Raw genomic sequence first — 17,219 nt, forward strand, 5'->3', positions numbered from 1 at the left:
AATGCCACTTTATTTTCACTTTTGTTTTATTTTGTATATTTTAAATGAATATGGTGGATCATGCCAACTTACTATCGTTACTGTATTAACAAAAACTAGTTTGGGACTGCTATTTAATAGTCATTACATTATACTGTTTATTCATCAGTATTAGTCATGTTCCTAAAACATCAGCATTAGGTCAAATTCCTGAAAAGTTGGGTCACTGCTTAATGACCATGGGAAACTGTGGGTCCCATGACCAAATCAGTTGAAAACCACTGCTCTAGAGTCCATTCAGGGTCCCATAGTGGCATGACCGACACGAGCAGCTAAGATGCCATATATACGCAGGGAAGCTATCAAGATAACAAGAAAACAAGAAACAACTGAGGATACAAACTATACAAGGGAACCAATGAAACAAAAGGACTAAAAGGGGATTATAAAACTTATACACAGGAAACAAGAAAACTAACAATACAATACAATAAGAACAAGTAGTTTTTTTCTTCTTTTTTTTCTTTCATAGAACAAATTTTGAAAGAAAATTTGGATTGGACATAATTTGGACTGGTTTTGTAAACTGGACAGACATATTCATTAAATAGATTCAACTAAAAAGACTGATTCGTGCATGAATTGTACATGAACTCTTTCTTGAACTCTCGTGAAGGCGGAAGTTACATTTGCTACTTTTGTGGTCCTTTTGTGTCCCTTTTGAAGCTCGAAACCAGTGTTATTGTTAACTAAAACTAAAACTATTGAAAAAGTAATTTTTGGTAATTGAAATAAAGCTGAAATTATTTAAAATATAAAAATTAGATGGAAAAACTTAAACTTAAAATTAAACAAAAATTAGAAATATCCCTTTCCAAACTAAATGAAAAACTATTTTAAGTACTAAAATTACAAACTTAAACTAAACTAAACTAAAGCTATATAGGTTAAAAAAAAACTATACAAAAAAATACACAAACTAAAATTTAAATATAAAAGCTGATTCAAAATATTAATAATATAATACATATAAATAATACTAAAATAACACTGCTTGAAACTTCCAACACTCATACAATGGAACTGCCTGAAAAAGAAAGACAAGCACAGTCTTCAGAATATCTCCTTTTGGGTTCCACAGAAGAAAGAAACTCATGAGGGTGAGTAAATGAGAGAAATTTCATTTTGGGTGAACTAATGCTTTAAATGGATGGCACATTTTCTCAATTATTTTCTGGCAAATATTTTAAACCCGGGTTAGATACAGAAAACTGAAAGAAAACATGATGAAATGGTTTAGCACAGACTGATACATATCAATCTCAATCATTTCAATATAATAAAACATTAAGTACAGAATTTGAACATGAGCAAAAGGTTCTTGTACTCAGTGTTATGTTGAAATGTTTTAAATGTGAGAAAAATAAAGGACTGAGGAAGCAATCTTCATTATAATGAATCAGCATGGGGTCTGCAGCATATTTATGGTGAGGCATTATCAGCGATACGCTCTGGCGACTCTCTCACTCATAAATGAAATACATTATTTCCATTGCAGACTGGCGTACATATTGCTAATTAGGAGGCCCATCTGCAATAAGCAGAGATGAGAAGAAAGAGCAGGACAACTGCTGTGGTGCAAGCGACAAGGCTATAGACAGACAGCAAGGTCTGGTGAACCCGACTCTGAATATTAAATATTCTGTCATTAATTACTCACTCTCATGTCGTTTCACACCTGTAAGACCTTCGTTCATCTTCGGAACACAAATTACTATTTTTGTTAAAATCCGATGGCTCAGTGGGGCCTTGTCAGCAAGATAATTAACACTTTCAGATGCCCAGAAAGCTACTAAAAACATATTTAAAACAGTTCATGTGACTACAGTGGTTCAACCTTAATGTTATGAAGTGACGAGAATACTAAAAACAAAATAACGACTTTATTCAACAATATCTAGTGATGGGCGATTTCAAAACACTGCTTCATGAAGCTTCGAAGCTTTATAAATCTTTTGTTTCGAATCAGTGGTTCGGAGCGTGTATCAAACTGCCAAAGTCACGCCCCCAGTGGTGAACCATTGAAATTTCGAAACAATTATGATGTAACGAAGCCTCGTTTACTGAAATCATGTGACTTTTGCAGTTTGATACACGCTCCGAACTACTGATTCAAAACAAAAGATTCGTAAAGCTTCGAAGCTTCATGAAGCAGTGTTTTGAAATCGCCCATCACTAGATATTAAAGTCATTATTTTGTTTTTTTGGTACACAAAACATACGTGCTGGCAATGGAGGCCACACTGAGCCATCTGATTTCATCAAAAATATCTTAATTTGTGTTCCAAAGATGAATGAAGGTCTTACAGGTGTGGAACAACAAGAGGGTAATAAATGACATAATTTTCATTTTTGGGTGAACTAACCCTTTACTACTAATTGTTATGGACCTCCATGAACACAAACTGCATTCATCCATCATGTCAAAAACAATATGTTTCTTTCCATAACCTTAGTTCCAAAGCTGAGTTTGAGCAAGACATACAGGATATACTTCATACAGTATCAAACAAGAAAATGCATATAATGTAATTTACATAATATATACTACTATTCAAAAGTATGGGGTCAAGATTGGCAGAAAGAAATGAATGCTTTTATTCAGCAATGATTCAAAAAGAATAGTAAAAACCTTCATAATGTTACAAAAGATTTCGATTTAAGAGAAATGCTGTTCTTTTGACTTTCTATTCAACAAAAAATCTGGAAAAAATGGCCACAAAAATATTGAGCAGCACAACCATTTTCAGCGTTAATAACATGAAATGTTTCTTGAGCAGCAAATCAGCATATTAGAATGATTTCTAAAGGATCATGTGACACCGAAGACTGGAGTAATGATGCTGAAAATTCAGCTTTGCCATAAAAGGGGAAAAAAAAAAAAATACATTTAAAAAATATTAAAATAGAAAGCAGTTCTTTTAAACTGTAATAATATTTCACAATATATCTGTTTTACTGTATTTTTCCATCAAATAATTCATCAAATAAGACTTATTTAAAAAACATTAAAAATACTGACCCCAAACTTTTAGTAGTGTATATCATACTGCAGTATGCATGAGTACTAAGAAGATCAAAGATACCTGGAGAAACTTGTCTGTTAGTATTCCCATTCATCTCAACAGCAGCTGGTCAGTGGTGTAGTTACAGGGTTAACAGGAGCATGCTAACCAGCTATACCTCACCCCTGTGTGGATTTATGGTATTTATTACACAACACATAACAATTTTACATACTTTGAAACATCACACACCAAAACAGTAGACATAATTGGAATATTATGATAGTTCTAACTTAGCAGTTCACAGCAAAAATATTGCATGTCTTAAAATACTAACCAAGGAAGATGATGGTTTTATTTAAATGCTATAGATGTGATCAAAACCTATATACAAAATTGTAATGCAGTAATACATATCCAGTTAAAACTACGAGAACATCTAAGAAAAACACTACCAAATATTACACCAACTACAATAATTTATAAAATGATGAAAATACAGATAAATATACTCAGTATGTGCGCAAAGTTGACACTTGTGAACTGCTGAATTTAGATTGTCAACAGTGGAAAAGTCATTCAGTGAAATCCTAATAGGAAATCTCACATTGTTGACAAGAGGACAACCGGTCTTGACCATTTGTCATTGTTCAGAGCAGTCCAAGAGGAAATGTCATTTGTCAGATCCTGAGAGGGTCTTTCAACCCCTTGTCTTTTAACGGCCCAGTCAGTCAGGTAGCACTGCATGTCCCCTCAGATGCAACCTTGGTATTTTCTTTGAAACTGAAATGTTACACAAGATCTCTGTACAAATATTCAAATCAATTACACATTTTCTTCCTCATTCTATTTAAAAAGGTACACCAAGTAATTACATGGCTATGTTTGGAATAACATGCTACCAACTATTACTACTTCTGTAGTATGCATGCAGTATGTAACAATACAACTCTAATTTTCTGTATGCTTGGAAAAGCCAGATGACCTATTACTTTATAAAACATGTAAACAGCACTTTAAAGAATTCTATTTCCCATAATACAATACTTCAAACCGATTTTTAACTATTTGGAGTGTCACAAATAAAGATTTTTTTTTTTATTTTAATTATTATTTTAAGAATTGTTTGACCAGACTGCCAACTGTTACTAACATTAAACTGAATTAAAAATGTAAAACATACATTATAAAATGGATAGTTCCGGCCCTTGATTCTGATCGGTTGAGTCGCGTTCGAAGCCGAAAACATACAGCTGACCACATTACATAAGTATCGCTGCGCCACTGAATGTGTATGTTGCTGCATCTGTCTTTTCATGTCTTATCTAATGGCGCAATAAATGTAACTTCTGTTGCTGTTCATGGTCAGGGACTATTTTTTTTCCAGCAGAAGGAAGCCTTTTAATGATTTTACTTCATGAAAGTTGCATTAATACATATTTTTTGGCTTTGATATTTGTATTGTGTTGTAACCATTTTATAAAAGCAATAAGCCCCGTGAAGCCGTGGTTTACAGTGAATTTATAACAGATAAGCTGTGTTGTAATGTTCGACGCAGAGCGGAGCTTCTTGGGGCTTATTGCTTTATTTTATTTCCAATAACAGGACATCATTCACTGAATTTAAACAAAATGCATTGTTCAAAAGTTTGGAGTTAGTAAGATTAAAAAAAAAATAAAAATAAATTTAAGTCTCTTATACTCACCAAGGCTGCATTTACTTGGTCAATAAATTCAGTAAAACAGTAATATTGTGAAATATTACAATTTAAAATAACAGTTCCTTCAGAGATAGTTCTAATATGCTGATTTGGTGCTCAAGAAACATTCCTATTATAATCAATGTTGAAAACAGTCATGATGCTCAGTACTTCTGTGGAAACAATTTTTTTCAAGGATTCTTTGATAAATTTAGTAAATCGAGGGAACGAATTAGTAAATCGTGAGCATGATTTAGTAAATCGAGGGAACGAATTACTAAATTGTGCGCACAATTGAATTTTTTTTCTTGCATGTCATGTGCGGGGCTCCGTACGATTTGGCAAAGGCTGCGATTATTTTATGCGCAGCTTGTCAGAGCTGTACGACTCTGTGATCAGTAGTAAATGCTTCTCCATCTGAAAGCCAGAGGGCGCTCTTGCGCAGAAACTGCAAATACGCCCTGCTGCAGAAGAAGATAATACACGTCACATCCAGTGTTGCCAAGTCCGCTGTTTTCCCGCGGAATAGGACTACTTTTACACTGTTACCACGGGTTGTTTTTCATGTCAGCGGGTTGAAGCGACCCCAAATAACGTGATATTTAGGCCCTGGAAAGCGAATTTTACCAGGGGAACCCCGACAAAAGCGGATTTTACCTCCTGGAACGCAATTTTTACCGTAGGACCCCCCCTGAAACGGGCTATATTTGAGGAGCAATGGGCGGGTTTTGTTGTGAAGACCTGGCAACCCTGGTCATATCGCTGTGGCTAAATAAACAGAAGAAGATTAAAACGCTTTGAATAAACATGACTAATAAACGTGTAAGAAGCCACATCATCTCACAGAAGGACGCTCAACTGTCGTTATGAAGTGAGTTTGGAGTAAAAACATGTTATTAAATGTTGTCTTTTGTTGGACAAGTTGTTAATAAATGCTTCTCATGTCTGGAAAAAAGGTTTGACGCGTGTTGCTTTTTCAAATGTACATTATAAGCTACTCAAACTCGCAGTGCTTTCAGATGGATTAGCATTTGGAGCCATACTTCATTGACAAGCTGTGAATAATAATAATAAAAAAAAATAATCGCAGCCTTTGCGATTCATAATCGCACTAAGAATCGCGTTTAAGTGAAAATTACATTTAAGTTCAATGTTATTTTTCGTATTGTGCGATAAATTGTGCAGCCCTAATTTGAATGCTTACTTGCTGAATACAAATATTAATTTCTTAAAAAAAAAAAAAAAACCTTACTGATCCCAAACTTTTGCACAGCAGTGTAAATCATCAGAAAAATGTAATGAGACAGCAATGTAGCATACAAAAGTAATACATAATGTAAGTGGTATACCTTTGCTTGCTCACATCCATGAAGTCTATGAGAAAATTACTTAGTGTACCTTTAACTATCTGGCATATTAACTGTAGAGTAATGGTTAACAGATTGAATGACGCAACGGTAAGACTCTAAAACATTTCTTTAAATGATTTTACCAGTCATTTATTTTATATAATAATAATAATTATAATAAATTATAATAATATAATAATAAATGTCTATATTTGATCATCTGCACGGGGCATGCGTTTAAATGGTTTGTTGTCTCATCTAACAGTCTTTACTGTGTCTGTCGAGGTGCCCGTGCTCTCGCCCGCTGCTCCGCCCCGGGTGTGTACCGCCATTTGGGTGATATTCCCTTGAGTTTCTTCCTCTTCCTGTCTGATACGCACCACACCTTCTCACAGTACTGCTCCACCCGCTGGAAGTTGCTGTAGCCAATCAGCTGCATGAAATCCTTGTACCAGAGCTTTGAGGAGGCGGAGGGTAGGCTGGGAAAGGGGCAGGGCGGAGGTCTGTGCAGAGAATCGCCTTCCTCCTCCTCCTCCCCTTTATGTAATAGACCCTCAACTTTGCCCTCATCCAGCACCTCCAAAGTGATGCGCACCACCGTCTGGACAAAGCCGTGCTCCGTGGACTGGCACACATAGACTCCTGCATCTCCCTTCGCTATTTTAAGAAGCAACAGGCCATGGGGGGTTTGAATCACACGATCATCACCTTTCACCTGAGAGAGGGAGGAAGAAAGACACTAGTGCAAAGGACACTATCGAATTTATGTAGCTTGTTTTGGTGGTTCGTCACCAGTTAAAATCCCAAACCTCAAGTGAGAGCAATAGTAATAGTGATGCTCACTTTAGCTAATACTATTAACACATGTGCCATTATTGAAAGTCTAATTTACCGTGCTTCTGCAGAGAAATGTCTTAGCAGAGAAATGGTCAGTGACATAGCTAATGTCATTATTCTTTTCCATTTAAGACAAATCACTGGGGGCTATATTACCCAGCCTCCCTGTGGTCAGAATGGTGCAATGAAGCTTTAATCTATATTTAACAGCCTTCTCTCACCAGGGGTTCAGACCATTGCTTGTGATGAAAAATTTTCTGAACCTGACAAGAGCTCTATATACTCCAAGTAAACTCTGCATGTTATATGATTATATGTAGGCTGCATGTTTGAAGAAAAATATGTTATTGCATTCAGAAGTTGTTTACTTATATTTTTTATAATTTTAATAAATTATATATATATATATATATATTTTTTTTTTTTTTTTTTTATGGGTAGGGATTGTGATAGTATTATGTCATACTAATATATCAGGTTTTATATAAGAATAATACAAGTCTATAGTATGTCTTCTTGTAGATGTCTGTTTGTACCTCCTCCATATCCACGCCATGTTGAATGTACCACGTTACAGACGCCTGCAGTGATCGTGGTCTGCACTCCAGTAGGGTACTGTTGTTCTCCACACCATATACCAGCTTTTCTGAGATGCTTTGTTCTTCTGTAACACACACACACACACACACCCACATACTGAACAGCCTATTCCAAAGAATTCATTATATGAAGATCTTTTCACCACTGAACACATTCAGCTTCTTGCAACTCAAATTCTTGACATTTGTCTGTAAACTATGGAAGCTTGTTTCCGCACGGAATAAAAAAAAATAAAAAAAAATTAACTGTGACTTTTTATCTAACAATTCTGACTTTTTCTCAGAATTGCAAGAAATAAAGTCAAAATTGCAAGACGTAAACACGCAATTCTGACTTTTTTCTTGCAATTGGGAGTTTATATCTTGAATTGTGAATATAAAATCAGAACTGTGAAAATAAATTCGCAATTAACTTTTTATTTTTTTTATTACATGGCTACGGAGCCCCGCACATGACATGCAAGAAAAAAAATTAAATTGTGCGCACGATTTACTATTTCGTTCCCTCGATTTACTAAATCGTGCGCACGATTTACTAAAACGTCGACACGATTTACGATTTCGTTCCCTTGATTTATAAATCATGCGCATGGATAATAGTAAAATCAGAAATAGTAAATCGTGCGCACGTTTTAGTAAATCGAGGGAACAAATTAGTAAATCGTGCGCACGATTGAGTAAATTGAGGGAACAAATTAGTAAATCGTGTGCACGATTTAGCCTACTATTTTTTTCCTGCATGTCATGTCCGGGGCTCCGTACATGGCAGAAACAAGCTTCCGTAGTAAACACAATCTTACACGCAAGAAATCCATATATTGTGCTCATGGCTGCTGCATGACTCAGATACTGTCAGTATTCAAGGAATAGAGTTTTTTATATTATGTTCCGAGTTCAACAGTACAGTTCTGGAAGTGAAACATAAATCTTCTTGAACAAATGTAAAAGTCTTTTGTCTTTTGACTGTCACATTTGATCAATTTAATGAGTCCTTGCTGGATAAGTGTTAAAGGGGACCTATCATGCCCCTTTTCACAAGAAGCAATATAATGTCCCCAGAATGTGTCTGTGAAGTTTCAGCTAAAAATACCCCACAGATCATGTATTATAGCTTGTCAAATTTGCCCGTATTTGCGTGTGAGCAAAAACATGCAGTTTTTGTGTGTGTCCTGTTAAATGCAAATGAGCTGCTGCTCCCTGCCCGCTTTCCAAAAGAGGGCGGAGCTTTAACAGCTTGCTCTTTGGTTACTTAACAACAACAAAGCTGGAGAATCTCACGCAGCCAAAATGACAATCGTCAGTAACAGTGTTCAGCCTTACATTGTTCAAATTGGGGTCGGACACTGATGGAGAGAATCAGGAAGAACTTTTAGAATGCAACTGGACGTTTCTGAATGGTTAGTGGATACATTTATGTAGTTGCTGTGGAGTTTATTCAACTCATCGACTAGCATGTGCCGTCATGTTAATCTTTTGTGCAAAACCCGTATGGACGCCCCTATACATAGCGTACCTGTTTTCCACACAGAGCCATACACACCAGGCTAACGTTTATGATTGCTATCAAATGCTGTGAATGGTCTAATATTTTTTCCAAAATATCGCTCTGACAGAAACGCTTCTTTTTTAGCAATCGAGTTTGCCAGGGCCAACTTGCAGGCTTTCCAAGCTAACGAGACTCTAAATAGCGTTCTGTGCTCATCTGTGCAGCCAAAGACAGAACAGTTAGCATGCTTTGCTCAAACTTTTGCCATAGCTGTAGAACTGGTACACAAAACAAAATGACAGCGCCGTGGGTGGAAACATGCAGATTAAGGGGTAGTAATGTTATAATAAGATCCCCTTCCTATGTCACAAGGGGAGCGCAACCTGAGCAGCTTGTTTTTTCCCATGCTTGCAGAGAAAGGCTTGCCAAAACAAAGTTACTGGGTTGTCCTTTTTCATGCTTTCTGGGTTGGTAGATACACCGGGGACCCGATTATAGCACTTAAATGGAAAAAGTCAGATTTTCATGATATATCCCCTATTATTTCCTTAAAAAGTAAAATAAAAACAAAAATGGTACAAACCCAAATCGTTTAAATGGTAGTATTTAACTGAATATTTTTCTACCAAAAATATAAAACATGTTGTACTTATATAATCTAAAACTGTTAATCATGAAGTCTTTGTTTTGATTTGATTCCATTACATTTACATTATAATTTAGAGCTTATATTGGTTTGATTCAAGCTAAAATGCCTATGAAGAAAAAAAGAATGGGAAAATTACTTCTGGAATAAGGCAGCATGAAGAACTGAGCGGTCAGTGTGACGCTCTGTTGTGATATACTGTGAGATGTCTGTCAACTAAAGTAAAAGCACCATCTGTGCATAAAGATCCAGAGACTCTCATTAACTGTACTGTGACCTCTTCAACTTTTACGGATCTCATCCGCCTTGTTTTTCCCTATAAAGCTCCTAAGACTCTAATATTCTCCATTGATAAGGCTGTCGCAGAACATACCACTAAGCTGAAGCCCATTGCACTGCTGAACTGCGTTGCCATGGCGGACGTCTTGCCGTCTGAAGCGCCTAAAGAATAAAAGAGAAAAATGAGACATTGACATAACCCAGACACAGCCTGCCTGTCTGCCTGCGATTGTCATAATATCATCCTGCCGCCCAAGGTTTGTAACAGCACAGAGAGGTGACAGAAATTCAATCAGACTCGCTCTGGTTTTTGTTGGTACTCTGTAAGTAATGACTCTGACAGGCATTTGGTGCCGAATGTGTGCGACTTGTCTGGCTTTGCATACAAAGTGAGCGTGTGATGGGTATTAATATGGGCGATAGGTGTTAGCCTCAATCGCTAACAAGCTCAAACTGATGACCACACTGAGACAGCTGACAGGGTTTTGAGTCGGGATTAAGCAAACACTCCCACTCACCCTTTGCTCCGATACGCTCGACACATAAGCGCACACACGCTACCCTGCGGCTGAGTGAAACATCAAAAGAGCTCTCACAAAAACACACACTCTGTGAGTTCACTAATGGAAACACCGGATTGGAACTCGAACAAGATTTTGGTGTACATACATAATCATTCTCACATACTAAAAAAAAAAAAAAAAAAAAAACTGTAGAACTTAATCAAGAAACACATTAATATCCACATTTTGCAAAGCAAAGTTCATGGAAATAAATCACAATCTCTTCCAAATGTCAAGGCATCTTATGTCTTTAACCTTTTCTTATTATAAAAGCAATCTACAGTCTCCATACTTTCAGTATATGCACTACCAGTCCGAGGCTGATATTCACAGAGCATTTTTATGTATCCTCCCAAATATCAACCCTGCCAAATGTGTCAAGAACACATTATTCTTTTATGCAATGACTTTATAAAATAACATGTAAATATTATCATAAATATTAAGTAGCTAATAAATTAGCTCATGGAAAATTAAATAATAATAATAATTTAAATTCAGTGGCCCCAAAAAAGTATTTGGACACTTACAGCCAGATGTCTGAATGTCATTGCATTACATGACAAAATATCAAACCAAGCAGTATTTATATTAAAGGAAAATGGCACAAACACTTTTAAAGAGACATGTTAGGTTTCAAATAATAAAAGAAATATTGTTAAAAGTTAGGTAATGTATTTGAACATTTTGCACAGCCAGAAAATGTTCATAGTTAATGTGAAAAACTGGCTCCATATATCCACTAACAATGACTTTGAGAACAGTTGGTTAACAGTCATTGCAACAAATGGCTCAGAAAACTGAATTTAGTACTGAGAAAAGTTTTTTTTCCAATTTTTGGTTTAGATTTTTTTATACAATATCTATGTAATGAAATAGACAGTTTTAAGTGTAACAATTATCTTAAATGTATATTATATTTATGTTTTGATATTATTCCATTACATTTGCACAGCCTTATAGTTAATTCTACCATGAACAACATTAGATTCAGTCATTTAAACTTAAAATGACTTTTGTCATTTTTCAGAATTTGTTTTTCTGAATATCATTACATTACTAACAAAATATCAAACCAAGCAGCATTCATTTCAAAGAAAAATGTCACAAACACTTAGAAGAAACGTTTCACAAAATAGTTGTCTTAGGTTTCAAATAACAAAAGATACTGTTCAAAATGAGGTACTTGGACACTTTCTGGCTGTGCAATGTTATTAGAAAAGTTTCCATATTTAATGTGATGGACAACAGGGTGAACTTTTTGAGAACTAGCTCCATATATCCACTAACAATGACTTTGAGATCAGTTGGTTAAACAAAAATTGCAAAACATGGCTCAGAAAAGTGAATTAAGTTCTGAGAAATGTTCTAGTGTAATTTTTGGGTTTCAGATTTTTTAATATCTATGTAATGAAATTGCCCGTTTTGAGTGCAACTTAAATATATCATACTTTTTGGGTCCATTCTATGTGCCTACTGGTTTTCCTTCTCATCCTACCGAAGCATCTTAAGGAGTTTATCCTTGCCACAGCTGCCTTTGGCTGTTCACCTTAGGGTATTAAAGGGTTAGTTCACCCAAAAATGAAAATTCTGTCATTAATTACTCACCTTCAAGTCATTCCAAACCTATAAGACCTTCGTTCATCTTCGGCACACAAATTAAGATATTTTTTGCTGAAATCCGAGAGCTCTCTGACCCCTCAGAGTTTTTTTTTTTGCGCACAAAAACTATTCTTGTCGCTTCATAACATTAAGGTTGAACCACTGTAGTCACATGGACTATTTTAAAGATGTCTTTACTACCTTTCTGGGTCTTGAAACTGGTAATTAAATTGCTGTCTATGGAGGGGTCAGAGAGCTCTCGGATTTCATGAAAAATATCTTAATTTGTGTGCCGAAGTTGATCAAAGGTCTTATGGGTTTTGAACGATATGAGAGAGCGTAATTAATGACAGAATTTTCATTTTTGGATGAACTATCCCTTTAAGGCTTTATTTTCTGTAAAGCAGCTTTGGAACAATACTACTGTGAAAAGTGCTATACTAATAAATCTGACTTGACTAAATATAAGCTATACATTTTTCTATATATCTGACTAAAATGGTACCTTTTGGTGTACAGGCCTGCGGGGTAGTACCGGGAACACGTGAACCCATCCCAGGCACAATAGGGGTCTCTGGCCAGGCAGCAGTCTGCGCAGGCGGAACCGTACAGCCCACACTGGTGCACACGGATCTGCGTTACACCCAACTCAGAGCCCACGTACAGCTGTTGCTATGGAGATACAAACACACTGCTGTCAACTGCTTTGTTACATGTGATGAAAGCCATTATGTCCAAATCACCACGTTAGCATAATGATGAAGACCAAATCATTCCTCTGAATTGGGCACTATTTGTGTGTATTCTAAATAATTTAATATATTACAGTAATAACAGACGACAAAAGAATCTCATATTTGATTCATAGTATTTAGTAATGATTGTCAGCATTATAATTATCTACAAAGCATCTGTCTTGTTATGAATGCTGAATTTGCCAGATGTATCGAGACTTGTAATGGTGATCAGTCATGCATGTAAAGTTTACTCAATACCACCATCTCCAGGTGGAAAAATACAGTGTCTGTGAGAAAGTCTTACTCTTTTGGTAGAGACAAGGATCTCTGTAATAGGAACAGGGACCTAGAATGAGAAAAAAGTCATTAGTATGAAGATTGTTTCTAAGATAAATGAAATGGTTTCAATATAAAGACTATAAGGACTTATATTGACCTTGAAAACCTGCAATTCCTCCAGAAGAACCTCTTCAACTGTGTCGGCTTCTTTGTTGTAGATTGTGATCATTTTTAATACTACAGAGTTATCTGAGTTCAAGAGAGAGAGGACCTGAATTATTTACTGATAAAATACATTTTATGTAATATTTGTATATTACTGCGCTATAATAAGCCCTGTGTATCTTTATCAGAGACATTTTTGTACTGTTTTAGTCTCTTACGCTCAACGAGGCTACATTTACTTGATTAAAAATACAGTAAAACAGTAATATTGTGAAGTATTAAAATTTTTAAACAACTGTTTTCTATTGTAATATATTTTAAAATGTAATTTATTCCTATGATGGCAAAGCTGAATTTTCAGCATCATTACTCCAGTCTTCAGTATCACATGTTCCTTCAGAAATCATTCTAATATGCTGATTTGGTGCTCAAGAAATATGTCTGATTATTATCAATGTAAAGTGTATTAATTTCTATATATCACAGCGTACATCTACTAAAAGATCATTTTGCAGATACTCTAACTTTTTAGCAATACACAATAAAGTTGGCCTTAAATGTGCAATATGTCAATTTTAGGAGGATCTATTGACGGAAATGCAATATAATATACATAACTATGTTTTCAGTGGTGTATAAAGACCTTACATAATGAACCATTATGTTTTTATTACCTTTAAATGAGCCATTTCTATCTACATACACCACGGGTCCCCTTACACGTTAAGTCACCATTTTGCGCAGGCATGTTTCTACAGTAACCCTAAATGGACAAACTGCTCTACAGAGCGCGTTTGATTGACTGACTACTCTCTGCTGTCTCAAACGATGACATATTTGTCCTGTGTTGGCCACCGTAGCTTTCCAATATTGCAATTCGCAACATCACAGCTAGATGGTGCTAAAATTTACACACTGCACCTTTAAAGTCACAAAACACCAATTTGGTGAACAAAATAATACAGGTACTAAAATTGAGTACCAGTCCCTATGAAGAGAACATTGTAGTGTCCGTCCTCAGCTTCCACCCGGTCCACCGCCAGCTGTGTGAGTTTACGTCCTCCTTCGGTGTCCAGCAGAATGGGCCGCCTGTGAACGGGCTGCACGGCCTGGAACATGAGGGGATGGGAACGCGCAAAACGAAGAACCTCGTCTGGGTACGCCTTAGAACTGGAGAACTGGCCTCCGTTTATCTTACTGGCACACTGTGAGACAAAAAGCGGTGAATATGAATATGCTCATAAACACAGTTCGCCAAGTCACGAAACTCTTTTCATTCTTCCATTTTGTTTCTCCTGATTTGAGAAAAGCTGTCCTGCTTCTCGCTGCTATAACCTTTTAGAACAAGAGACTAATCAGAAATCCAGTGGTGCATGACTCAAGCCACCAAATTGCCTTTTAAAAGGTCAGCTGTCAGAGACACTTTTTTTCATATGCTTTTCCAAAGAATACCTGCACATGGAAACAAAAGAAAGGAGACTAATTTTGAGATGTGAACTACGGAAAAACCCTGGTCCTTCAATATGACACAAGACATAATACACCAGAGAAAATGACTGCGAATTACAGGCCATTACTAACTATTGGAAACCAATCTGACTCTTTTATCGGCTTGAGATAAATAGCCAGAGAAGGACATTAATCAGCACGTATCAGATATAATTATAATTCAGACCACGGCAATTGAAACATCTCAATGCTGCAAGTACTCAGTTTCAGGCATTAACTTAAAAGAATTGGCATGACACGCTTGAGAAGAATAGTGATGTGCACAGTCATGCTGAAAATACACTTATCTGCCATGAGAGATTCTGTGTCTGAAGAAATAAGATCCAAAATTCAACATTCACTCAAGTGGGCCTCCAAACGACACCGTGTGTCAGAGGTGTAAACACAACACATTGTGACATTTTGTACACTGGGATTTCTGATATAACAAAAAGATTATGACATAAAGTGACTGATGGACCCAATATACAAGCAAATATTACTCACCGATCCAGGTCGCGGGTAGGGGACCCTGCCATCGTACACCTTCCAGTGGTGGTCAGAACGTTCCCGATGTGCAAAAGGCCCGTTAAACGCTGCACGGACATCTTCCATGCTATACATGCACACTGCGTATCCTTTAAACACGGCGCTGAGTGAAAAAACAGATGCAGATGAGTGTCCAAACTGCTGTTCGTTAAAATAAACAGAATATAAGAGTGACACATGTGACCTCACAAACCTGGTGGTGCTGAACAGACCAAAGATCTCTGGATTTTTCTCATCTTTCTTCCGCAGCACAAACACATCCTCTAAAACAACACAGAAAGATGCACACAAAAATGTATTATCATATAAAGTTGAATTTGTTGGTCCTACTGGACCAACATTAATCAGTCATGATTGGTTGACAGGAAATTATGTTAATGTACCAGAATTTGGAATTAATTTCCTACAGCAGAAATTACCCAACTTTTTTTTTTGAAGATTAATAAGATTAAACTGCTTTTCTGTTTCTTTACACTTACTATCAAAGCCAATCATCTTTCATTAGGAAATAATAATCATAAGGAAAACTTGATCAATTATATAAAATACAAACATTTTGCCAAAATAATTTCGACTGTCAAAATAAACAGAATAGTCTCATCTTGTAAATCTCTGATGATCTTTGGAACAGATTAGGTGATTGATAGGATGTCAGTGAAGAAACAAATGAGCTTTCATCTGAAAGTCAAAGCAATCATCAGCGAGATCCTTCTTAAGATTACAAAGTTTGGTGATGATAGTTAAGCAACACAGCTGGTGAAACAGATTCAGATTTTCAATTCACACAGCTGGCTTATACTCAATGTGATAAATACTGTGAAGACATGGAGATCTATTGCAAATTCATCCAGATGGACAGATGGATACTTGATGAAATCTCTATAGCGAAAGGCAAAATGCAAAAAAGCAAAAACTGATTTATCAGCAGTCTTGCTCTGAGGCATCTGATGAATAGAATCACTGAGCTGGAAGAAATGGCTCATCGCTGAAGCTAAAAATGCATTTCTTCTTTCTTTATTTCTTCTTTTTGTGCTCTAGTGCCTATTTTGGTCAAGCGGCCCATCTCGATGTATCTGGCGCCAATGCTTTACAGACACTGAGCATGACAGTGACTTCCTCTGTATATTACCAAGACAAGAGCTAAATCAAAAGTTGCATTCTAACTTTACTAAATAGTATGCAAAATTAAGGTTAACTAGATGACATACTGTTTCCGGTTCATTTTATGCAAGTATATACGCAAGCTTTATGGGCTAACATTTCAAACAGTCTTAAATGGTAACACTTATATTCAAAAGCTTATATTAAAAAAACTAATTTTAGTATGTCCTAGTATTGGCATACCAGTGTGATATGTTCTTTGCATCATAAATAAGCTACAAAGATTTTGTGTGGAGTAAAAGAAAACAAATTAGGTTCCATCCCATATCATGCATGTGTTTAGAATTATTGGCCAAAATTCCATGATGAGGCACAAGGTGTAAACTTCCATGTTTTAAGACAGGCGTGAAAAAGACCGCCAGAGAGGAAGACAGATAATAGAACGTCCCCTACCGAGCTCATCAAAGTGTGTGTCAATGCCGTTGGGTCCAGCCACTGAGCAGATCAAACGAGTCTTCAGGAAAGAGCTCCATCTGTTTACCAGCATTCTTTGACCACCCTGGTCATTCTGACGGAGGGGAAGAGATAAAAAAGACACTTAATTTCACCTGACCTGTGGGTGGTGCTATCTTACAGCACAACATTTTGACAAAGACAAAAGTAACTGGTCAATGCTTGGTTGGATAGATTCAGAAATGTATGCCACCACAATGCTGGTAAAATATTGCCCCATTATGGAGTCGAAAAGTATCTTTCTCCACTGATGGCCCAGTAGTTTTACTAAAACTTTCACAAG

At 36.3% G+C, this 17,219-nt stretch overlaps 1 protein-coding gene across 1 annotated transcript in view; it reads right to left on the minus strand.

Moving 5' to 3' along the window:
* Positions 1-3,232: 3,232 nt before the first annotated feature.
* sema3e (sema domain, immunoglobulin domain (Ig), short basic domain, secreted, (semaphorin) 3E) overlaps positions 3,233-17,219 on the minus strand; it is a 50,115-nt gene continuing 36,128 nt past the window's right edge. Inside the window, 11 exon segments of the mRNA XM_051871168.1 lie at positions 3,233-6,444; positions 6,446-6,807; positions 7,466-7,593; positions 10,034-10,101; positions 12,610-12,776; positions 13,146-13,187; positions 13,278-13,369; positions 14,268-14,490; positions 15,281-15,425; positions 15,516-15,585; positions 16,877-16,991. Of these exon segments, the coding sequence (XP_051727128.1) occupies positions 6,351-6,444; positions 6,446-6,807; positions 7,466-7,593; positions 10,034-10,101; positions 12,610-12,776; positions 13,146-13,187; positions 13,278-13,369; positions 14,268-14,490; positions 15,281-15,425; positions 15,516-15,585; positions 16,877-16,991 (1,506 nt within the window). The 3' untranslated portion in view covers positions 3,233-6,350.

This window comes from Ctenopharyngodon idella, chromosome 18 (genome assembly GCF_019924925.1).
Source record: "Ctenopharyngodon idella isolate HZGC_01 chromosome 18, HZGC01, whole genome shotgun sequence".
NCBI classification, from domain to species: Eukaryota; Metazoa; Chordata; class Actinopteri; order Cypriniformes; family Xenocyprididae; genus Ctenopharyngodon; species Ctenopharyngodon idella.